Consider the following 25,796-nt stretch of genomic DNA (forward strand, 5'->3'; position numbering starts at 1 on the left):
ACATATACTATGATTATAGTTTTGCCTCTTACAATGTACATTACTGGCTTCTGCACTAAGAAGAATAATCTTCACTGTAAGCAAACTGAAAGCATATAGGAAAGACAAAAGTGAGAGAAATGATCAGCCCAATCTCTGGATTATAAGCTGAACTGTGCCTCCCTATGTTGAACCAATTCCTATGTTGAAGTCCTAGCGCCCAATAGCTCATAATGTTACTGGATATGGAGATAGGGCCTCATAAGGGTGGCTCCTCATCCAATCTGATTGATGTCCTTTTAAAAAAAGGAGATTAATACGTAGATACAGAGGGAAGACCGTGTGAAGACAAAGGGAAAACAAGGTCATCTATGACAAAGCGAGAGGTCTCAGCCAAACCTGCTGGCACAATGATCTTAGACTTCTCTGGCTTCTAGAACTGTGAGAAAATAAATTTGTGTTGTTTAACCCACCCAGTCTCTTGTATGCTTTATGGCAGCCCTTGCAAATAATACACTCTGTACCAAAAGCCCCTTGTTAAAAAAAAAAAAAAAAAAGTCACCATAGGAGCTTATACACTATTCAAGATTCATTACACTGGCAAAATTCAGAGCCCCAGGCAATGTGATTAGCTCTGCCTAGATGACACAAAGGAACAGTTACGAATGATCTGGAAAAAGTGAATGCCTCAAGGATACATTCAAGTCAAGGAGATTTTCTTCCCTCTGCTTACTTGTCTTCAAATCATCATGCATCTTGTATGTCTACCAGTCTACTAGAACATGGTGGGGAATCAGAACTTTAACATATGGTCCATGACTTCTAGGAAGTCAAGTTAGACATCAGTTCATAGTTAATTTCCAATTTGTTATCTTTCAAAGTGGGTTAATAAAAGTTGGTTTGGAATGGCGTTCCACATAATGGCAGGGTTCGGTATAAAGGGACACACCTGTCTACAATGGGCTGACTTCCAGATGACATGAACATCCATCCACTCATCCATGTGAAGTCAGCTGGAGACCCATAAACACAACAAGCCATGGAGACACAGCTCTTACTCTCATTCTTTGTTGTTAAGCAGTTTCTTTCTCTCTGAGGTTTCTTGAGCTTTGTTTTTCATGAAAGCACAGCAGGTACAACCATTTTAACTCTATTCCTGGCTGAGATCTTCTTTTGTAAACATTCCCTTAAAGTTAAGATGAAAACTACTTTTCCTTTTCTGACAACGAAAAAAGTACAATATTCTTTTTTCTGTGCTGTGTAAAACATCAAAACCACACAGCTAGGGCCTCTTAAATGCAAATGCCCTCCTGACCCCCCCCCCCTTATTTTTCCGGGTTCCTTGGGACTTTCCAACAATTCCTGTTTCTCAAATTCTTTCTTCTCTTCCTTCTCTTGACTGAGAAATTCTATCGTCTAATTTCTTTGGAAATCAATGCAAAAGCATTTGGATGCTTTGTTCACCACATGGGCTCTTTAGCTTTGGGGTACTGGGCATTTATTACCACTAGCAGCAATTGGCAGCATCTGATTTTGCTAATCTACAGGCATAGAGAGAACTGGGAATTGGGTATGCATATCATTATGACCCAAGACACATATAACCATTCTATGTACATATTTTAGCAAGCACAACATATTTATAATTACAATGAAATTCTTTGGAGCGAGGCCAAGATACAGAGTCAGTTTGAAAAGCTACTTTTTTTGGAGGGGGGGGAAGGGGTAAAAACGTTCTATTGCTGTGGGCCTTATGCTAGAAAGGAACGGAATTAAAAGGGAATCATGAGGAAAGACAAGTAACACACGCATGTAACAAGGGTTTTACCTGGCAAAGCCAACGCCTCTGCTGACTCCATTAGCATCTCTTAGTATTCTTGTGGAAATGACATGTCCAAAGGGTTTCAGCATATTCTCAAGCTCCTGCTCATCCATAGAAATGGGGAGATTTGAGATGTATAGGTTTGTTGGGTCTTGCTCTTGTTGCTAAGGGGAAGAAACAAACGCATTAAGTTCTGAATATTGAAAAACTTATTCCACAAATGGCTAAACTTTTGCATGAATGGCAATATAGATTCCAATCTCCAACACACTCTTGAATGTTCGTTTTCTAAGGGTGCTACCTCTTTTTCATGAATTCCCTTCCTGTGGAGTGTTTCTTATAGAAACAATGTCATAAATGAAAACCAAGCTTTCTATTCTGCCTCCTTAGAAACGAAAAACAAACTTTTATTGCAAATGAACTAAGGAAATGTGTATTCTCTTTGATTACCACTAACTACCACTGTTACTACCCCTGCGTCAACCACCATCACCACTAGTTACTAATGTTGCACTCAGTTAGTGCTTACAACAGGGCTAAGCATTGTTATTCACAGTTAATGTGCATTATTTGAATCAACAATAAATATGATTGCTACCATTTTGCAGATGACAAAATTGATCCCTAACTTGTCCAAGTTACACAGCTGGTAAGTATCAAAGCCAGGGCTGAAATGTGGGGCTATCATCAAAGTCTATGGGCTATCACCAAAGTCCATAGGCCTCACTCTTCAGCTGCCTTCCACTAGACCCATGGTTGCGGGAGGAGGGGAGTCACATCAGCCTCAGCATCATTGTGGAATTTGCTAAACATGAAAATCCTCAGGGCTTACCCCAGAACTACTGAATTAGAAACCTTGAGGGTGGGACAAGCAATCTGTGTTTTGACAAGCCCTCCAGGTGATTCTGATGACTGCTCAAGTCTGGAAAATGCTATTCTACACCATACATGAATATTTATATATGAATGAGATAATGATGTCTATCATTTTCTAATCCAACAGCAATAGTGCTAAATAAGTTTCCTTAATAGAATGAGAACCCAAACAATTGCTAGCACTATCTCCATGTGTATGGACGCTCTCTATTTCACACACTGAATTAATGTTGGAATATAATTGTATGTACGTTTCAAGATAAAACAACTGTAAACCTGCCATATTATAACCATTAATATCAAAATATATCATATATTTAAGTGCACCGTTACATTTTAACCAAAGCAACAAACTTAACGTCAAGGGTAAGTGAGATTACATTAGAAAAAAAAATCCAAAATCTATAGGAAATGACATTATGTAATCATAAAACATCTTTTGTGAAGAGATACCATATTCTGTAGAATATGTGAGGTTTTAAGCATGATGAAAAAAATACAATGAACAAGATTCCAAGTATTATTTCAAGTCAGAAAACCAGTTTTGGTATAAAACAAAACTATTGTTTTTAGTCTTGTTTTTTGTTTTATTTGAGAGACAGAGAGAGTGTGAGCAGGGGACAGGGGCAGAGAGAGAGAATCTTAAGCACGTTCCATGCTCAGCATGGAGCCGATGTGGCGATTTTTCCCACGACCCTGGGATCAGGACCTGAGCCGAAATCACGAGTTGGACATTCAACTTATTGAAGCCACCTAAGCTACTGTTTTTAACTGCACTAAATATTCATACAGGTCATAATATTTTTATTAAGCTTTCAGATTAATAAGTTCTATCATTAGGTTAATTTTTTTAAACATAGTTTAGTTTCCGAGCTTTTGTATCACCATGGAAAATGGTAAACATAAACATAGAATCAATCAGAAAAAGACAACACAGCTTCAATATTTAGGAATAGTGTCAATGCAGAAACTATGCAGCTGTAGTCAGTCTCTTTCTCTTCCTCTCCCTCTCTCTCTAACACACACGCGTGCGCGCACACACACACACACACACACACACACTAGCGTGATCCTAGAGAGAAACAGAGATGATATTATCTGTTATTCATTCCTAAATGGTCATGATTATGTTTGTTTTTTGGTTGGTTGTTTGCTTTGCTGGGGTGGTGGAAAGAAAAAAGAAAATAAAAAGTCGTGTGTCAGATACGTTAATAAAGAATCTTATGCACATACAATGTTTAAACTATTTCACTACCCACCATTTAATTTTAATCTTTGTATTATCACTCCAAAGGTAGCTTGGCAAATATCATTATATTCATTGGATAATGAAGAAACGGAGCCATGAAGATTCATCATCTTGCCCAAGGACAATCTGATAATTAGTGACAGGGTTGGAATTAGATTTAGCAACCGGTTTCCTATCTTCCAGCTCAGTGTGTTTCTCACTAGCCCAGTGTTTCCCAAGCCTCAATCACCTGCATATTACCTGAGAAATTTTTGGCAGCCATGTATATTTTTTTATTTGCTTTCTTTAAATCAACATACCTCTGGCCTTAAATAAGTTCATTTAAAAAGTAATTTATGTTGCTACCAAACTAAAAAGCTGGTATTACCTGGCATAAATAAATTACTGTAAGAACAGGCAACAAATCAGTGTTATTAAATTATAGCTAGATGCTGTTTGTTTGCAAAAGGCATTGACTCTCGTGATTGACTTTTTCTGTTACAAATGAGATTCGTAATTAAGACAGGAGTGACAAGCATGCTAACAGCAGATGGATTCTTTTTGTTCTGGGAAGAGTCAAAATTGAGACAGAATTTCAAAAAGAATAATTTTCTTATGATGCAATTTCTGGACCCCACACACCTAGATTTGCTTAAGTTCCATGAGAGAGACATGTCCCACAGATTGAGAGTTCCGACATTAACCCTGAATTTCTCAGAGGGGGCACACGGTAGTCCCATGAATAGGTTAGAATTTGCCCAGTATTCTGCACCCCTTTGTCATCGATGAGGCTAAATAACCACAACCAGCCAATCCACTATCCCAGGGTACTGTACAGACCTTTTCATTTTCTCTAGGCAAGAACGTATTAGTTTATCCTGATGCAATTTCATTTCCAAATTCTCCAAGTGCAGAATGCAATGAAGCTTCTCAAAATCATGTGTGATAATCACGCAGAGCTCAGTTCATAAGGGGGTGGTCAGTAAGCTATTTTCTGAATCCAAATTCAAACAGCAAGGCTAACTCCTTAATTTGTATTCACAGAAAGAATATAATGTTGGGCAGTGTTATTTATTAAGTAATTCTGTCCTTTGAAATTCAGTATTAGTCTTGAATATATTTGTTGACTTGACAACAGAATTTAACTTCCGCATAAAATGAATTTTAGAGTAATACGTACACTCCTATTTTTACTTTTAATGTTATCTATGTATCGGGTTTATGTAAATTGATGGCAACTTTCAAAAGCTTCTTTGGCACTATGAACTACTAAAGAGCACCTGACTTTTAACTTTTCAGAAAAAAATTCTCATGTGAGAATTGCAATCTAAAACAACTTCAAGAAAAAAAATTTTTTTTAACTTTTTAACTTAAATTTGCATGATCATTTAGTTCGAGAATGGACCTTAGGGGACATATTCTTCAATCTGATCATTTCATAAATGGCAAAAAAAAAAAAAAAAAAAAAAAAGTTAAAGGGGCAGTTATAACTTGCTCAAGTCCACCCAGCTAGCAACAGGCTACAAATAGAACCCTGGTCCTCTTTACCTGGCGTGATGTCCTTACCAATTCATGACACTGCCTTTTCTCTTAAGAAACAATGAATAACAGATAGCAGGTTGTAGTTCAAAGGAACTATTAGTACACGCAAGAGTTAATACCTCTGAATTCCCTATTTTATTCATTTTTGCTTATTCATCAATTAACTTTAGCTATAGAATTAAGACTATCAAAAAAGAAAAAAAGTTCATGGCATTGGTCAGTATTTTTTACACACTCACAATTCTGCAATGTAAACTCATTTGTAAAAGTATATGACTACAATTCACACACGCATTACACTGAATTGACCAGGTCACCAAAAGTACCTCCCCATTTTTGGTCTGCTTCTACACCTTTTCATGCAAGGATTTCTTATTCAATTGATTTTATTATTAAATTAAATTATGATTTAATAATGATTAAATTAAATTATTATTACTTATTATTAAATTCATTTAATTCTGTCATGAGATTGTGAAACAGCAAAGTATCCTCTCCATTATGAATGAAAGCAGAGACCTGTCATTTCACTCGAGAATATGTAAATAATTCATTTTTTCGTGAAATGACTTCCTTTTTCTTGCATTTTTTTGTATATGTAAATTGCCAAAATAAGATTTATTGGCACTCATTGGCTCTTTAACAGTAAGACAACTTCAGAGTTTCAGAGCATTTCAAGGTGGCTAAGGAAATGAATACAAATGGAGGCTAATAATGGTCGCCCTTATCTAGATCAAAGGTTACATCTGTTGGGGAAACTCACTGTGAAGAAACAATGTGATCACTGGTTGATCCATTAGTTGCACGTGGGCAGTTGGAGGCTCCTCACTCCCTCCCCTGTCCTTGGAATGTGGATTCCCCTTGCTTTCTCCACTCCCAGAGGCTGCTCCAAGGACACAGCCTTGAGATAATGATGTGAGGATGAGACCATCTGGATGGTATGCGTGATTGAACCCAGTTAAGGCTTTCAGATAAACTTTTCAGATTTGGCAAGTGGGTAGAGAGATCTAATCATTTCATCACTGACCAAGGTAAGCCTTGTATGCAAGTTCCTTTTACTCATGAAACCTGCCACTTACCTACCTGACTTGACACTTTCCTTCCATCTCCCCCCATCCTCTGAGTACTGGGACCAGTTTCAGAGTACACCTTGGAAGCTCCAAAGGAGCTTGTAAACCAACAGTATCTAGAGCTGTTTTTGGATACGCATGATGGCTATTACATACACATGATTCTGAAAAAGGTAGTTAGTAGAACAAGACTTCAAAACTTAATCTGATAACACTCAGACTTGATGAAACTATTTAAATATTTAGGAAACAGCTTTAGCATTAGAGACTTTAGAACAATGTTTATTAAGCCATCTGGGGTGAAGACTGTTTTTATTTTCAATCTGTGATGGAGCAATATTTGTAAAATACAATGAAAATACGTTAACAGAAAATAAAATAAAGTTGAAAGATATGCAAAATAAAGCTGCTTTTTATTATTACATTTGATAGACCAAAATTACATTTGAATTAAATGTTGTATTGATGTGAAATTGTTACATAAGGTTTTAAATGCTTACTTACAATTTCTGTTACTTATTTCATTGTGAGCAGTACCATTTTGTGGACCAAACTTTAAGTAACAGTGTTTTAGGGGACTATGTTCCTTTTTTTTTTCCATCACAATATAATACCCTATGGTTGTTTACTTTGTATACTGTCAAGTCCTATTTTTAATCACAAAATTGTGTGTTACCGATTTATACTCATTTTTGAACAATTACACAAACATGTCTCAAGATGAATTATCTGAAGCAGGGGTGACAGAACATCCAGAAATATCCTGAGGAAGTTTGAAATAACTTTAAAGCAAACATGTGACAATATAATACTTTAAAAATATGTTGGGAGGGATGTTCATACAGACTGAAGATAATAATGTATTACCTTACAGACAGCAGAGTTTCACAGTATTCAAAGTGGTTCAGGGTCATTTTATTTCATGTGGCCCTTTGTAATAATCCCACGAGGTAGGAAAGGCAAGCAAGAGTTATCACCTCCTTTCTACAAATGAGAAAACTGGTTCTGATATCTGGGAAGGGTGACCAAGGTCACACGGCTTAGTAGGCAAATAAACAACATCATAAGTGGTACTTTCTGACTCTTGATCTGATTCTCTTTCCACTAGACTACACCAAGTCTGAGGATTGCCTATAAATACTGCAATTCAATGGGTCTCCCCTATAGAAAGGAAAATCAATGGGGAGACGAAGGAGAAATTGTTTTTTTAATGGAATAGTCTATTTTAAATGTTGTAGCAACTTAAAAGTTAATAACATAAACTGTTTTCTCTCACCCTGAAACAGAAGCAAGGAGTCAGAGCCTCCCATGTAAACAACCGGCCTAAAGGCATCAGAGGTTTTGGAACTAGTTTACCACTAACTTTGTATAAAGTTGTCTAGTAATATTCTCAACATGTTTGGTGCATGGCTGTTGGAGTTGTGGCACCTCTAGACAAGGCCTGGAGGAAGCCTACAGTTCTGGCCATATTTGCTTCAGTACCATACATGTATCTCCTGGTTATTTTACATGCCAACTTCCCTGTGCCACGGGGGGCGCAGATGGTTTGGTCAAACATTATTCTGGATGTATCTGTGAGGATGTTTTCTGGGTGAGTTTAACATTGGAATTCATTGACTGAGTAAAGCAGACTGGCCTTCTAATGTGGACAGGTCTCATCCCCTAAGCCGAAGACCTGAACAGAACAAAAAGACTGAACTCCTGAGTTAAGAGAGTATTCTTCCCATCTGAGGGCCTTCAAGCTAGGACCATTTAATTTTCCTGCCTTCAGGCTCACATGGACACGATGGTTCTTCCTAGGTCTCAAGCCTGGTGGCCTTCACACTGGAACTATATACCCATCAGCTCTCCTGGAGCCTCCTGCTTGATGACTGTAGATCTTGGGGCTTGTCAGCCGCCATGATCATGTGAGTATATTCCATATAATAAATACATACATACAACATATATGTATATGTTATAAATATGTATCTATCCTATTGGTTCTATTTCTCTGAAGAACTCTAATACAATGGGTTGTGTCAAATCTGTATTGCTATGAAACAATAAGGACACATAGTCAGCTCTGACATTCACACTAGGACTTCTGTACTCCATACTCACAGAGCCATGGCCTTTGAGAGAGGCACCGCCTTTCTCTAAGTGCTCCAGAATCCTAAATCTGAGGTAACACATTAAAGAACAAAGGAAAAAGTAAAGAAGGTCTTCCAAGAAGTAGGCTTTCACCCCTACATGGTGGCTAATAAACCCTGTCCTGTTTGCTAAGTGGTGAAGGAGGTCACCCTGTGTTTTCAATCACCTTCTCCCTCCACTAGAAGAGAAAGGGTGATTTCTCTTCCCCTAGTTTCCCATGGTGATGGAGTTGGAGGAGGATGAGGCATATCAGTTTTTCCTCCCAAGGCACAAATAACAACAATTTCCCTAAAATAAGAATCAATAAGAACAGTTTCTATAAGGAACACATGTTTTAAAAGAAGCACTTAATTATTTCAGATTTAATGCAAGCATAGCATTGGCAACTGGAGTTCATGTCCTCAAGTTCAGCTGGAGGGTTTAATTCTGGAAAACAAACTCGGCAGAGGCCTGACTGAAACCATGCCAGGTGCTTAAGACAACCTGCACCGCTGGTCATTTGCGCTATTCTTTAAGGCTTTTATTTCTAGATCAATTGAGCAGCCTCGAGTTGAGATGAGCAGAGAATGATTAAATGAGCCTCTCGAGTCTTTATGACTGAATTTGAATTACCTGTGGTCCTGGAACAGGTGGCCAGATTGGATTCCTGGCTTTCCTTGACTTCTCCCTCCACATGCACCTCATGAACTCGAGCTCAGTACCGCCCGTTATCAGCCCTGACGTGATGGTTTCTCCTGTGAGAAAATGCTAAATTAACATATTACAATATTGAGATCTCTCTATAGTTTTATTGTAATATATTACGGTATCACAAATATGTATGGTTTTGTACTCTGGGTCCTGACAGTCAGAAATGAGAACAGGAAACCAAACTATAGAGAACTACTCAATATTGTAAACAAATCGCACCGCGTTTTCTCAGAGTCCAATCCACCTCTCTGAATGGGTTCTCTGGGATGTCTATTTTATCAGCCTGTTGTGAACTCTGGGATAAAAAGTTGTCACTTTATTTGTTGACAGTGACTATGATGCTCTTTCAAACAACCGGAAGCATGGAAATGGTGTGAACATAGCTATACGTTTACCATGTTATCCTGTTACTTTCATCTGGAATATCTGCCACAACACATATAAATAGAGAGCAGGGCAAACCATTTTGTATCTTCTGCCTAGGACGTGGCAGCTTAGATTTGCTGAGGCTCACATGAACACGTGAAATATACACACATGTATCTCTGAGATGTAAAGATGCCAGGGATGTAGAGTTCCACTCGAGGGCAACCATTCTCATTGTATTCCATGTAGATGACAGCCCCAGAGCACGACACAAGTGGTCACTCTTAGAACTGTGCAAGAGTGCTTGCGTGGCTAACACCATGTCTAGGACATTTTAGGGAGGCCTGATAAAATAAGGACACCCTGTTAAAGGTGAATTTCTGATAAATTACAAATAACTTTTTTAGTATAAGTATTCACACATATTGCATGGGGCACACCTATACTATAATAATCATTGCTACAAGGGATTAACATTACTATCATATTATATAAATTATTTGCTGTTAGATAGGATTCATATTATTACCATTTTATGGTAAAATAGTATCAAATATTTCCTTATTTATTGATCTATTAAAGTTTATTTATTTGTTTTTAGAGAGAGAATGAGAGAGAGAGAGAGAGAGAGAGAGACAGCATGAGCAAGGGAGGGGCAGAGAGAGAGGGGGAGAGAGAGAGAATCCCAAGCAGCCTCCACAGTGTCAGCGCAGAGCCTGATGAGAGGCTTGATCTCACGAATCTTGAGATCATGAGCTGAGCCGAAATCAGGAGTTGGACACTCAACCAAATGAGCCACACGGGCACCCCAAGAATTTAAGGATACATGACACTAAAAATTTAGTACAGTGCCAGCTACGTAGGGGAAACTCAGTAATTCATTATTCTTTCTATAATTACGATTAAATTAAAAATAAAGACATTTAGGACATGGCAAGAGGACAGTCACTAACTAAATGTAAATCATGTATATAAAAGAACAATCATTATTATTTAGAACCTGTCCCTCTGCATTCCTCACAGGTGCAAACTTACTAGACATTAAATTATGTGGAGGTGGGTATGTCCAACCGAAGGGGAGATATTTAAAATGTGGCTACTGTATCAGCAAGAGAATCTAGAAATATATCATGGTGGGGAAGGGTGAACAGAAAGAACAATGCTCCTATCATTTATGAGCTAAAAAGATTAATGATTTATTACGAGGCTCATTAATCAAAATCGTATGGCTTTTTTTTCTTTCTTTCTTTCTTTCTTTTTTTTTTTTTTTTTAGGGAGCAATTCCACTGTTCAAGTCAATTAGCCCACCAAAGCTATTACACCAAAGAAGCTGGAATGTTATTCAGACTTCCCTGGGAGTATTTAGAGTATAAAATAAATGCTATTATTCAGAAGATACCAAATTGCTAAGCTTCTTAAATTCATACAATTGGGAACCTGCAGTACATTAAAATACTGAAACTCATTAAGAGTCTTTTCTTCCCAGCTTTAGAGTCATTGGCATTCTCAGCACAGTTAAGAACAATAAAAAGCTCCTGGCTTCCTAGAAAAGAGTGGCTTGCACTCCTCCACCTCCACTTCAATGAATCACGGAGGCAGAACTGGTGCCCAGCCTTCGAGACAACAGCAGCTCCTGCTGGATTACCCTAATACTTGACTAGGACTGGAAAATGAGCTAACATGCTACATTAAGAGGAGAGAAAATGGCAGCTAGCTTAGAGCCATCATTTACCTTCGTTAGCGCTCTATTCAAAGCATTTGAACATAAACATACAAAATGTTAGTAATGATTTAACTCATAAAATAAGAATCGATGAGTCTCTGCTTCTATAAGTGAATGACTAATGAGGGATCCTTTAAGTGGAATGGAAACTAATAAATGTAGAAGGGATGTTGGAATTGCAAAACCACCACTCGGCAGTCATAGTAATAATAATTGACTGATCTAAGAATGATCAACGATCAGTGTATGGCAAAAGATGTGAGTGAAAGTTTGATGAGAAAGAAGAAATGGACATAATCTCAAAGAATTTCCCCCTAATCTCAAAGACTCCCCCCACCAAATATTTATTAATTACAAGGGGAAAATAGTAACTTTTCCATGGAGGTACTTAGTAGCCATTACTTTAAATGATCAAAGTAGCATCACCAAAATGGGAGAAGTGAATACCACGTGCCTCCTCATATGATGCGCTAGAAGGCATTCACTGTGGCATTCATTCCACCAATGCATGCCCGGACTCTACCCATTGGAAAATATCAGACAGGCCCAAGTTGAGGGACATTCTATACAATAACTGGTCTGCAATCTTCAAAATGTCAAGACGAAGAAAGACTAAGGAACTATTCTACATTAAAGACACTAAAGAGACACAGTATGTAAATGTAACAATTGATCCTGGATCCCACCCCTGTAAAATGTGTGTTTACTATAAAGAACATTAGTGAGAATAGACTAACGTCTATTGATTAGACCTTTTTAGTGTATCAATGTTAATTTCCTGATTTTGATCATTTTACTCTGTAAGAGTGCCCTTGTTATTAGAAAATACAGTTAAAGTATTCATGCATAATGGGGCATGATGTCTGTAATTACTCTCAAGTATTTTAGAATAATGAGAATAATATGTATACATTTATGGAGAAAATGATAAAAGTAAATGTGAGAGATGTTTAGTGTATGGAAAATCTGGATAAGAGATTATACTATTTCTGCAGCTTTTTGTAAGCTTGAAATTATTTGAAAATAGAAGTTAAAACAACTGCAAAAATAAAATAAACAAGCTATTACTCTTGATAGCTAAAATCCCCCCAAAACAAATATTCATCTTAAGTACTTCACCTTATAAAAGAAACATAAGGCAGTACACATTCTTTGTCTTGCATTCAGACTTACTCCCTCAAGACAGAAAGAACAAAAAACATGGAATCCAGCATCTCTGTCCCTTGATACAAGGTGATTACCATACTCAACACCTTGGACAGGGTCCATTTGTCCAGCTCATTAGCATACTTTTAGCTCATGGTCTCTGCTAAGAGTTTTAGTAATGTATCTGCTTGGGTGTTTGAACAGAGACAGTAAAGATGGAGACTCAAACTAGATCCCAGGAATCTAGAAGAAACAGTGCATAAAAGAAGAGTGAGATGAATTCACTTTTAAGTATAGACATAATTCTTCTCCAACACCACCATGCTTCCTAAGACCCTGGCAGATTTTCTCCTCATTATGTAGCCTATATATGCAGTATCAGGATTATTTCCTCCTTCATATACACGAAACCGATGATTTTGAGAGTAACTTGTAATTTCACACACAACATGGGGTGAGTCAGTGGTCACTCAATTTGAATAACGCACAGATTAGTGAGGCATCTGAGGGCAATTTTGCCCCCAGGAGACATTTGGCAATATCTGGAAACATTTTTTTTTGTCACAACCATAGTGAGGGGGCTGCTCTTGGTATCCCACAACATACAGGAAAGCCTCTTACAACAAAGAGTTATCTGTGAAAGAAAATATCTGTCTGGCCAAGGTTGAGCATCCTGGTATCAACCCCTCTAAAGAGAAAAAAAAAATGTATACATATACACATATGTGTGTGTGTGTGTGTATATAAACAATATGTATGTATATGTATAAAAATATGTATATATACATATAATTTGTATGTATATACACAAAAATATGTATACATAAACACACGTGTGTGTATATACATGCACATATAAATACCATTATTAGATATCTATCACTCTATATTAGTAGATATTATGTTTTATATAAATATACACAGTAGACTTCCAGCTTTGACTTGGTTGTTTTCATTAAAGAGAACTCAAATATATGCAAATGCTTAATTAATGAGGTAAAAATGCCTCTGTTTGTAGCTCGTATGCAACTAGTAAACCAAATACCCTTTAAAATTGCATAAACGCAAAGTTGCATAACCAATACAATTTAATTAAAACATTAATTGAGTATCACGGATGATGTTGCTTGCAACGTGAATATGTTTTTGACTGCTGCGCATCAAATATTTTTGAAGTTCATGGGCTATGTTCTCTTTGCCATGTGACACTGTGATCCTTCACCACTTCCTTGTATTTGCATTACTATAAAATCTTCATCTGGGCTTAGCTTGCCAGGCTAACAGCTTTCATGTGGCTTGAAAGCATCATTTACTGATTACATCTGCCTGGTTCTTTCCTCATCAGTCCCAGACAACGACAGTAGGCCTCTTTGGCACAATGTGATTATAGACATAAATACAGACACAGGCAGTGACATCAACTGGTCAGCCAGATGATCTCAAATATGCTTTCATAACCTTTTACACTTAGAGTCATAGGATGGAAATCCCCAAGTTTGCAAATTCTCATAGGGAACTCATGAATCCTTAAGAATCACTTCCATGGACTTTGTTGAGAAAGATGCCAATACAATGAAAAACCACCAGGGATTTCTGTGGCCAATCTGGTTTCAGATCCAGATGTATTACTTGCATATTAGCTACAGGGAAGCATATATATACATTCATACACACATCCTGTAATTCTGGACTAGTGAGTTCACTTCCTTAAGCCTTTGTCTCCTCACCATTTAAAAGGAGGATACTGCTACCATAGAGTTAAGGTGAGGGTGAGGGTTACAAGGACACTTTATAGATGTTAGTATTAGAGATGTTAATATCTATATCTTCTCCTCCTCTTAAGCTACCATACACATTCACTGGTTGCCTGGCTATATCTTCTTCTCAAGTAAATGAGAAACAAAATAAAATTAAGCACTTGAGGAGCCATGTAACCGTCAATGTTAGAAGCCTATATTAAAGAAAGCACTAAATAAAAATGTACCTATTTACAGGTAAAGGTATTTAATTTATTAGCTATTCTGTGAAAACTACCTTATTTAGCATACAGCAAGTCAGAAATCAAAGAAGACAGGTAGAAAATGGGCAAGAGAACAGAAATCACAGCTTCCTTTTATGTTTTTTTTTTCCATTTCCATTTTATTGTGAGCATTTTAAAAACTGCCAGATTATGACTGACAATGGTTAAATATGATCAGATTTACACAGAGAAAGGATTGATGAATTTCAAATTAACTGAAAGGAAAACATTACAAAACCCATAGAATTCAAAACATTTTCCAGGCAGGTGGAAAAGCCAAGTTCCTCAGGCAGGAAAGAGCTTCCTCTTCATGAGGTCAAGGAAACAGGCCAGTGGATGGGACACACGGAGTAGGTAGAGGCATGAAATGACAATGTGAAGGTATGTTGGTGCCATCAGTTGGGCATTGTAGGCCATGCCGAGCTGCATGATGGGAACTGGGATCATGTTCTTACGTGTAATGGGAAAGCACTGAAGAAGTTAAGGTGGGAGTGGAGTGGGGAAACCATGACCTGATTTGTTGAAAAAGTAAATCTGGAAGAAAATGGAGAACTACGAAATAGGGTAGGGTTCCCATTAGGTGGGAAGCTTTTGCAATAGATCAGGAGAGTGATTATGGATACAGCAGTGGAGATCATGGTAAAGTAGGTGGTTTAAACAAAATCTGTGTTTAAGGCCAATTCTATATACTTCTGCATGGCTGCAATATGAGGAATATGAGAAAGGAAGACTCAAGGATTATCTCAGGGTTTTGAGATTTGCATCTTCACCCGCAAAATTACTATTTATTGTGGAAGAAGACATGGAGAGCCAAATTTGAAGAAAGAAATCTAGAACTCTCTTGGATACTTTAAGTTTAGATATCTACTTAGTTTCAAGAGTAGTGATGGTGTACAAATATAAACACCCAAGAAACCTGGAATCTCCTAAATCCAATTTTATAGACTAGCATGGCCAAGCACATTTATAGAACTAAGAGGACAGGAAACATATTTTCCTTGCAAGCAAAGGAATGCACACATCTGATCATAAAATATTACTTTAGAATCCAAGGCATCTGAATGATATCCATGCCCAAGATTTTCTCAGAGGACAGAGAAGACTTGCCCAAGCTCCCAAATCAAGTCTGGAGCTGGAAATTAGATTCTCCCAGCTGCTGATTCAATATGTCTGTCTTTATGAAAATTTTCCAGACTCTTATAAGGAATATTTTCACAATGCACAAGTTCCCTTCAAATTATTTAGTTGTGGAACCTTGTAGTCAAAGCATGGCTTGTGCATCAGCAACCGTTGGTGGTTAGAAATGGAGAAAGTCAGGTGCTACCCCCGACCTGCTAAAGCAGATCTGTATTTTAACAAGATCTGCAGGTGATTCATGTGTACATAAGAGTTTGAGAGGCACTGTTATAGAAGTTAAATCACTCTTGGATTTAGGGAGGATTATTTAGCAAACCTCTAGATTCACACAGTAAAATGAAGACAAATACTGGCATTGTTCTCACTCAAATGATCATCTAGCCTACTCTAATATTCAGTGAGAAAAGCTGCCATTGAAAATAACAAAGTACCGTGGGCATGAACTGACTTGGAAATGTATCCAAGGTACCTTGCTGATTTTTTTTAACAAAGCTAGTTAAAGAACAGTATGCAGGGCAGGACTGTAGGTGATGCTCTATGGTCATAGGGCTCCACAGCACATCCCCTTGGCCCATCTGACTACAACACATCCAGCTGGACGTTCACAGGAACCACTGCCAGTCCCATGACAAGCAGGAGCTGGGGGTCTTGCCACTCTGCCTTTTCCAAAGCTGCAGAAGACTTCTCAGTGCACATAGGCATAGCCCAAGGTGCCGGGTAGTTCACAGCCTGGGGACAAATTCCAACCAATGGGGTATGGAAGTTGAACAGTAAAAGCTTCAGCCTCCTCATCTGATGTGCATTCTACATGGCTCCTCAGAGTTCTCCAGCGAAAATGAGCTCCAATCACCAAAGTCTGTTTATTAGAACATCCCTTTTGGACTTTTCTCCCATCTCCAACTCATATTCTTCATTCCTTTACTTCTATTTTCTGGATCACTTCCCAAGTAAACTAATCAAATCCTTGTCTCAGAATCTGCTCAGGAGGAAGGAAACTAATGCTATGTTTAAAGTGTATATAATACAGGGGCATTTGGGAGGCTCAGTCGGTTGAACATCAGACTCTTCCCTTTGGTTCAGGTCATGATCTCATGGTTTCATGAGTTCGAGCCCTGTGTCGGGCTCTGCACTGGCAGCCTGGAGCCTGCTTGGGATTCTCTCTCTCCCTCTCTTTCTCTCTCTCTCTCTCTCTCTCTCTCTCTCTCTCTCTCTCCCTCTCTTTCTCTGTCCCTTCCCCACTCACACTGTCTCTGTGTCTCTCAAAATAAATAAATAAACTTAAAAATATTTTTTAAAAGTGCATATAACACAGATATGTTACAGACACAAGCATACGGACAAATGCATGTCTATGCACGGGGAAAGATGAGGAGACTTATCTAGAAAAATGATGTTGGTCTCTATGGGTAAATTTACAAGAGGCTCACATTGACATTTCTGTAGCATTATGATTACTATTATTTTACATTAGATGCTATTTTGATAAACTTAAGAAAAAGGGAAAAATGGAAAACATCAGGAAGGGGCCTGTACAAAAGACAGATAACAAAATCCAGTGCATATAAAATTATATACTAAGAGCTGTCATTTTTGATTGTCCCTCTGTGGCTTTCCTTTCCCAAGAGAATCTGACTGATAACGACAATGGGTTCCTTCAGAAAGAGTGGTTCTTCATCATTTTTATGAATTTTTTATCCTGAAAAATACAAAGTGTCTATGCCAAATTTCAAAATCAAGGATCCTGAAAAGACAGTGTATAATGAAGAGATCTAATCAGGTTATTATCAACTTGCCATGCAGTGAAATCATTTTTCTGCCTCTCTTCCTTCATTTTTGAAGTCTGCACTAGAATTACCAATTCTCAAGGTTATTGTTCATGAGGTGAGTGAGAGCACTGTAAGAGTTCAAGCCCCACATTTTTGTGTAGTCTTAATGGGTCAATGGCCTCATTACCATACACATTCAAGAATGGTGCTAACTTCCCCAGAAATATGAAAATATTTTTTTAAAAATCAGCCATGTATTAGTTCTAATTTAAAAGACACAAACCCAGGGGCGCCTGGGTGGCGCAGTCGGTTAAGCGTCCGACTTCAGCCAGGTCACGATCTCGCGGTCCGTGAGTTCGAGCCCCGCGTCGGGCTCTGGGCTGATGGCTCAGAGCCTGGAGCCTGCTTCCGGTTCTGTGTCTCCCTCTCTCTCTGCCCCTCCCCCGTTCATGCTCTGTCTCGCTCTGTCCCAAAAATAAAATAAAAAACGTTAAAAAAAATAAAAAAAAAAAAGACACAAACCCAGATAGAGCCCAAAAGCTGGATCTCATGATTTTGTCATAATTTTCATCTTAATGCTAGTAATTTAAAATTCACATTTGAGGAATGCATGGGGTGGGGAGGAGGGCAGAAGACAAAGGAGAAGTGAGAATGTGATTATTACAGAAATGAAGGCATAAGCTTCGTACAATGCATGACAAAGGAAAAGAATATTGACTGGAAGTGAACAAGGGTACGTCAAAAACCAAACTAAACCACAACTATAATATCAAAAGAACAGTGTGAATAATGTGCAGTGCGTAACAATACTAAGGATGACTACACTTTATTAAGCTCTTCCTACGTGTTGAGCACCATGCCTTGCATTATCTCTAATACTTATCTTTAGCAGTCACAGTGGGTATTATTGTCATCACTACTTTAAACATGAAAAAGTGGACACTATGTGCGGGTAAAGGACTGATCTAAAATCACACCGTGACCAGAGTTAAGATTCAAACAAGACCTGGGACTCTGGAGTCAAAGCTCTAAACCGATAGCAGATTACCACCAATAACATAACTTGTGCCAGCTCAAAATATCCAAAAACATGTGCCTTAAAATCAAGTGCTATGGCTGAAATGAAAAGAAAAAAATTATATGCGTGAGATACACATATATTGATAATCACTTCTTGGCTTACTATACCAGCCATAAACATGACTTGCCATGAGAGAAACAGATTAGGAGATACTGATCCATATTTTGTTAACAAAACTACAGCAAACCAGAAGCTACTAGGACATGTGGAACAAAGAAATTAATGAAAAGGAAACACATACCTACTTTTTTGGCCTGCTACCATCACAGAATAGTACTTAAAAGCAAAACTAGAAAAAAACCCTAAATATCCTACAAAATGGGAAAGCTTAATTTACTATATTTCCATAAAATGTAGGATCTTGTGGTTATTAAAAATGATTCTCACAGAAAGCTTTGATGAAAGAAAATATCAATGTCATAAAGTTATATGGGGAAAGCAGGCAAAAACCAAAAAAAAAAAAAAAATGTGTTGGCACATAACACATTTGCACAGAAAAGAACCAGAAGAAAACATCAACTTTTTAATAATGGTTATCTCTGAGAGGGGGCATCAATAACACACTTTCTTTTTCCTTCTTTCTTACTTATCTATGGTTTCGAATTTTTTAATATAGAAAGGATAAGATTTGTCACATTACCAAAATAACAAACTTAATATAAATTCAGAACTGAATTTCTCTCTTGTTTGTTTTCAGAAAGCCATGGATGACTCCTTTGCTTCTCAAGAACAATGCAATAATCAAATATGTTGACCCAGTTATCTCCGTCCCGATATCTTTATTCTGGTAGCTGTGTGAAGATGTCTAGAGGATACACTTCCAGAAGTAGAATAATTAAAGGGAATACAGATTTAATATGTTTTAGGTAATCCCCCCAAGTTTGTATCAATTTATACCTCTGCCAACTGTATTCAAAAGTTTCATTTCCTCCCACGTCTACTCTATCAGCATGACCCGTCTTTCTAATCTTTGGCAACCTATTTGCTGAATTTGAGGGGCACTTAAGACTTCTGTTCTTAGAGTCATTGAAATTCAAACATTATATTTCAAGATCCTTATTTTTATGTATGTATGTATGTACGTACGCATGTAAGTAGTATATGGATGCATTTATTTTACTTCATAGGAATTATAAGCCAGAACAAAGGATGAAAAAGCATCAAAGGGTATTCAGACTGGTTTGGGATTTGTGCAGGGGAAATGAGCCTACATCGAAGAAACATATGCACAAATAGGATAAGGCGTCCGATGCAGCAAATTGAACAATTCCTTCATCGAACACTTACAATGCGCCAGCAGGTAGTATACCTGCAAAAGAAATGATTTGTTACTAGAGAGCTGAGATCATGGTTTTACCTTTGACCTTGAGACTGGTTTTTCGCTTCTCAGTTAACAAGTCTGTAAAACAAAGGCCGGTGACAGAAACAGCCACTCAGCAGGCAATGATGAGTAAGGAATTTGCACACAGAATGTACAAAGGGCTTCTCCAAGGGAAGATGGTGCCATCACAGCGCACTACTGAAATGTGTCTTAGTCACATGATTGGAAGACAATGGGCACTGATTTCAGCAAAGTAACAGCAGGAAGACGCATAATTTTAGGATGATCTACACGGCTTACGCTATAGGTAGAAATATTGGAAAAGTGTGGAAAGGTAGAGCTGCGAGGAAACACAGTATGGCCTACAGAGAAAACAGGGGAGTTGAGTTAGAAACACTCATTTTACTACTTGACCAGTTGCCCAGTCTCTCTGAATTTCATCTGTCTCAGCCATAAATGAAGCTCATTCTACCAATATCACGGAGCTGCTGGGTGAGACAGGTGAGGACATTTATGAAATACCCGTGAGCACAGTGTTTGACATATATGGGCAGCTCACCCAGCCCCTGGATTTCACACAGTTTCGTTAAAGAAATAAATGCTTGACCAGAGGCCATTATTTTACAATTCACAAAGGACGGGGAAATCACCTTCTGGAAAATGCTCTTGAAAACCAGCATTTCAAACAAAACCACTAATTGGGCAGGGTGAGGGACACGGAAGAATGGAATTATCTTCAAGAAGTTATGACTTTTAATTGTTTTCCAAAAAAAAAAAAAAAGATTAAAACAATTCGCTATTATCTATCTGATGAAATGACACAAGATCCCCTTGTACTTTCTAACATAGAAAATATACAGAACACCTACCTAAATAAACAAACCTAGCCCAAGTAGAAAGATTTGCCTTAAGGCTGTAACTTCTGCTATATTTATCATGGGCTAAGTTTCAAAAAAGAGCCTATTCAATGCTGCCCCTCTTTCTTCAGAGCTATTACCTGAGTGCTTGTGTGCATGTGTGCGTGCATGTGCGTGCCAAAATACCTAAAATTACTTTCTATGACCTAATCCTACCTGACATGTTGAATGGAAAAAAAAGTGAGATAAAGTAACCTACTAAATATACTTCATCTTTGTGCTTCTAGGAAGAAGAGAGCTGAATATCCATTCTCATCTATACCTTGTGTTCCCTCCCCTACGTGCGATCCCTACCAAGGTTATTTTACCAAATCTCATGAGTTTAAAATCCAACCCAAGTCCACCTCCACTCCTGTCCTTTCCTTTCATCTCTAGACTCCTATCCCCAACCACCTACTGAACATTTCCATTTGTATGTCTCACAGGCTCGAGACATACAACTCACTCCTGCCCCAGCTCACTGCTTCCCAGCCCTCCTCACTTTGTAATGCTAACTCTTCCAAGGCTCAGGTCACAAAACTTGGAAGTTATCCTTGACTCTTCCTTCTTTTATCTTTTGCATTCCATCACCGACCCCTATTAATTCTACTTTCAAAATCATTCCGAATTCAACGGCTTCTTCCCACCTTTACTGCTGCCCCCTGGTCCAGTCCACTGTGGTCTCTGTGCCGGCTTATTACAATCACCTCCTAACTGGCCTCCCTGCCTCCACCCTTGCCCACCTATACAGTTAATCTCAACTCAGCAGTTCCACAGATTGAGTAATCCTTGCTAAACTGTACATTCGGTCATATAAATTCCCTGCTCAAAATCTCAAAGGTTTCCATTTCAGAATAATAGCAAATGTCCAAAAAATGACCTAGAAGCCCGAGTCTACCATTTCTTCTGCCTCTCGCTCCCTCTACTTTAGCCATTCAGGCTTCTCTGATATTCGTCACACACTCAAGCAATTTTTCTGCCTTAGGACTTCCACACTTGAGGTTTCCTCTGCTTAGAATCATCTCGCTCCCAGAGTATTGCCTGGCTCTCTCCTTCAATTCCTTCAGATCTTTGTAAAAATGTCACCTCAGAGAGGCCACCCCTTCGTATTTTATTTAGAATTGCACACAGATATCTTTACCTCACTCCCTTTACATGCCATATTTTCCTCTAGAACAATACGACTTACCATATTTTTCTTATTTTGTTATCTTTCTCTCCTAGGATAGTATAAGCCTCATGGAGTATAGATAGATAGATAGATATACAGATATATACATACATACATACATACATACATACATACATATACATATATTTGCTTTATTCATTCATGTGGCCCTGGCTCCTATAAAAGAACCTGGCACATAGTAGGTGCTCAATAAATATTTGTTGAAAAAAAGAATTGATTTTTAGCAAAGTTTTGGAGCTGGTTTCTCTGCTCTAAAGACAGTGTACGTGCTTAGAGGAAGCAAGGATACGGTGTGTGAGCATGCATTAGGGGAGGGAGCCCTTTTTCATGTTTTTTTTTTTTTTTTGCATTTTTTTTTTTTTTTTTATTTATTTATTTATTTAGAGATTGAGAGAGAGAGAGAGAGAGAGAGAGAGAGAGAGAGAGAGAGAGAGAGAGATTGATTCCCAAGCAGGCTCCCTGCAGTCAGTGCAGAGCCCAATGTGGGGCTCGATCTTGTGAACTGTGAGACCATGATCAAAGCTGAAATCAAGAGCTGGACACTTAACTGACTTAGCTGCCTGGGCACCCCTCTAGCAGATTTAAAGAGAAAGTGAAGTGGAGGGGCAAGGACTAGAGAATTTTCCTATGTCAGAAATCTACACAAGATACAAGTATGATGATTATTCTCACGTTCTTGATGGTATACATCTCTTTTGCAGAGTTAGTCTCCTCTCGAGAGGAGGCAGCATAGGATGTGGCCATCTAAGTATGTGGTATACTCACAGAATCAGGAAAAAAAAAAAGTCCTCTAGGGACTAGGCTGCCTGTAGGTTTGCATCAGTCTCTTTTTTCACTCTAGGACTGATATACCAGGGAGCCTAGGAGGATGGCACAGTACATCTTATATTTCTCGTCAGTGTGAAGGACCTTATTATAATATCTCTTAAGGGTTTTAATAACACTTATATGGGGTCAGTAGGCAGACACCTGAGCCAGGAGAGGGTGAAGAGATTCTACCAAGGCCTGGATGTGAACATTAATGAAAGAGACGGAAGAAGAAATGCCATGCAATTGATAACTTTTCTACAGATTTTACCAAAAAAATATGTAATCTGTGGTACAAGGGGATTTGCTTGAAACACAATATTTAATAAAAGCTCAATACTCAGTATTATCTAATAGATATTTGTAATAGCAACCTGTCACGAGGAAGGTTATAAGTTTCACTGTTGCCAAAATCACATCCTCATAAAAAAGTTAGGGATGACTTTAAATCTCCCTTTGTAAAAAACAGAAAATAGCCTTCTCCTAGATAATGAGCCGCAAAAAACAAATTAAGGGGGAAGTTTCTGATCCTCTAAGCTGTAGGCTTTACTGTGAGGGAAAAAATATTGTATCATAGTTAAGCACATACAGAGGAGAAAAGGAACAGCAAGAATATAGTGCTCTTATTCACAAGCCACCCAAAGATAGAGGAATTTTTTACTCCTTTAGTAGTTATGCTAGTATTTACTTTTGCATTGATAAATAATACACTTGGTTTGCCTGATTACTTTCCTTACTAGGGTTGAGCCACACAATCACAAAAGACAATAGTTAATCCTCATTAAAAACATTTTTTTACATTTATTTATTTTTGAGAGACAGAGAATGACAGAGCACAAGTGGGGGAGGGGCAGAGAAAAGGGGACGCAGAATCCAAAGCAGGCTCTAGGCTCTGAGCTGTCAGCACAGAGCCAGAGGCGGGGCTCAGACTCACAAACCGTGAGATCATGACCTGAGCTGAAGTCTGACACTCAACCAACGGAGCCACCCGGGCGCCCCGATCCTCAATTTAAACCTTTCCAAAGTTTACAATCATCCGTCCTATTTATTAGACTAAGAGTGAGGCACACCAGAGGTTAGAGTCTTGGGAAGAGGGTGACCCTTGGAGGAGAGAACTGGATTCCGGCCTGGCTTTTGCCTCCAGCTCATTCTGAGACCCTGGGTTAGTCATTTGACCCCTTTTGGCTCTGGAGTTTCTGCATCTGCTTGAAATGGTTGGATTAGGTGGTCTCTAAGGTCTCATCCAGTTCCAAATTCCATGACTGTATTCATCAGGCAACCTCTTGGGCCATGCTTCAGGCTCCTTCAAAACCAGGAATGCAACCCAGTTATCCACATTCAGGCCAAATCCACAGACACAAAACATCGAAGCTCTCTTCCCAAATATATTCAGGACTGCTTAGAGTGCCAACAAATGTGGAGAAAATCATTTCCAGGAAAGTCTAAGTGATGTGTTCAACAATTGGCCAAAATTACATGCTAAATTGGTAGAGGTGGGGGTCATGAATCTAATCCAGCTCCAATAAATAGGAAGATGACACTAAGCTTTGGACAGGGTTATAATGAGGATTAGTTCTTTGTGGAACTGGCTGCTATCCGAGCTAATGTGTTGAGAAGAATGACCCAATATTTGGGAACGGTCATGGAAAAGCTTAGGGCTTAACATCTTTGTGTATTTAGCTGTATCAGTTGGGTTAAACATACTGAATACAACATTTTGGGGAAAAAAAGATTGGAAATAAAAAAAAAAGAAAATAATCATCTACATGTTTTAGAACACTTTAAAAACCATATAAAGCACATATAATAATCACTGCTACTTATAACAATGGAAAGTTCTTCTGGGTCATGTTAATAGGCAAATGCATGCCTCAAATCCTGCTTTTTTAGATACCACTTTATGTTGACCCATGCATTTTTTAAAATAACATTTTATTATTTTCAAGGCAGAGATAAGGAAAAATGTTTTCTTTAGAAGAAGTAAATCCCTTTTATTTCAGAATGTCCTCAGGTTAAGAAGGTTAGCAGCTCATGGATAAATTCATTAAAGCAAATTATAATAAATCATTCCCTAGAACTCATATTGCTTGCCTCTCTTCCCACAAGAAAATAAACACCATGAAAATAGATACACTGTCTGTTTTCTTTACTATTTTATATTCAATGCCTGGCACAGTGTCTAACACCTAGTAGGTTCTCAACTATTTTTTGATGAATGAAGTAATTTCCCTTAGCATATATTATAATAGCTATTATATAAACAATTCTTCACATTGAAAAATAGAGAAATGGAAGCATTCCCACAAGGCATATTATTACATTCACGGCCAAGTAATAAAAAACATGAAAGGGGCAGCCTGATACTACTTAGAAGTCTCCAAGGAGAACAGTAACTCCTTAAACTCAGTTTCAGAGGTTCCAAAAAGACCCCCAAAAACCAAAAAACAGTGACGTGCCTAGAATGGAAGTTAAACTGCATGAAGAGCTAACACACTACATTTTCACTTGAAGCTGAATTGTATTCCTTTTGATGACACAGAGCAGCCATCCACTACTGCTCAGCATTTTGAAAAGAGTACAGATGTCAGAGGCAGGCTGCCTGACCTTGAATTGTAGGTACACTACTTTCTACTGTGTGACCTTTGGCGACTTACTTAGATTTTCTGAGCCTTAGCTTCTCATAGGTTTAACATGAATCTTCACCAGACTTCTGTAGAAACAAGGAGAAAATATATTTGAATCACTAGTATAGGGCCTGGCCAAAAAAATATATGTGGGGTGCCCGGGTAGCACAGTAGGTTAAGCGCCGGTTCTTGATATCAGCTCAGGTCATGATCTCATGGCCCTGGTCGGGCTCTGCATTAACCACATGGAGCCTGCTTGGGATTTTCTCTCCGCCTCTCTTTCTGCCCCTCCCCTGCTGGCACACCTACGTGCTCTCAAAAGGAAGGAAGGAAGGAAGGAAGGAAGGAAGGAAGGAAGGAAGGAAGGAAGGAAGGAA

At 38.3% G+C, this 25,796-nt stretch overlaps 1 protein-coding gene across 11 annotated transcripts in view; it reads right to left on the bottom strand.

Moving 5' to 3' along the window:
- Nucleotides 1-25,796, bottom strand: part of RBMS3 (RNA binding motif single stranded interacting protein 3) — a 1,359,438-nt gene that overhangs the window by 270,954 nt on the left and 1,062,688 nt on the right. For all 11 annotated transcript variants that reach the window (XM_040481151.1, XM_040481142.1, XM_040481146.1 and 8 more), the window contains one exon: nucleotides 1,808-1,965. In XM_040481151.1, the coding sequence (XP_040337085.1) occupies nucleotides 1,808-1,965 (158 nt within the window). The remainder of the gene's footprint in view (nucleotides 1-1,807; nucleotides 1,966-25,796) is intronic.

This window comes from Herpailurus yagouaroundi, unplaced genomic scaffold (genome assembly GCF_014898765.1).
Source record: "Herpailurus yagouaroundi ecotype Mexico unplaced genomic scaffold, PumYag 159, whole genome shotgun sequence".
Taxonomy (NCBI): Eukaryota; Metazoa; Chordata; class Mammalia; order Carnivora; family Felidae; genus Herpailurus; species Herpailurus yagouaroundi.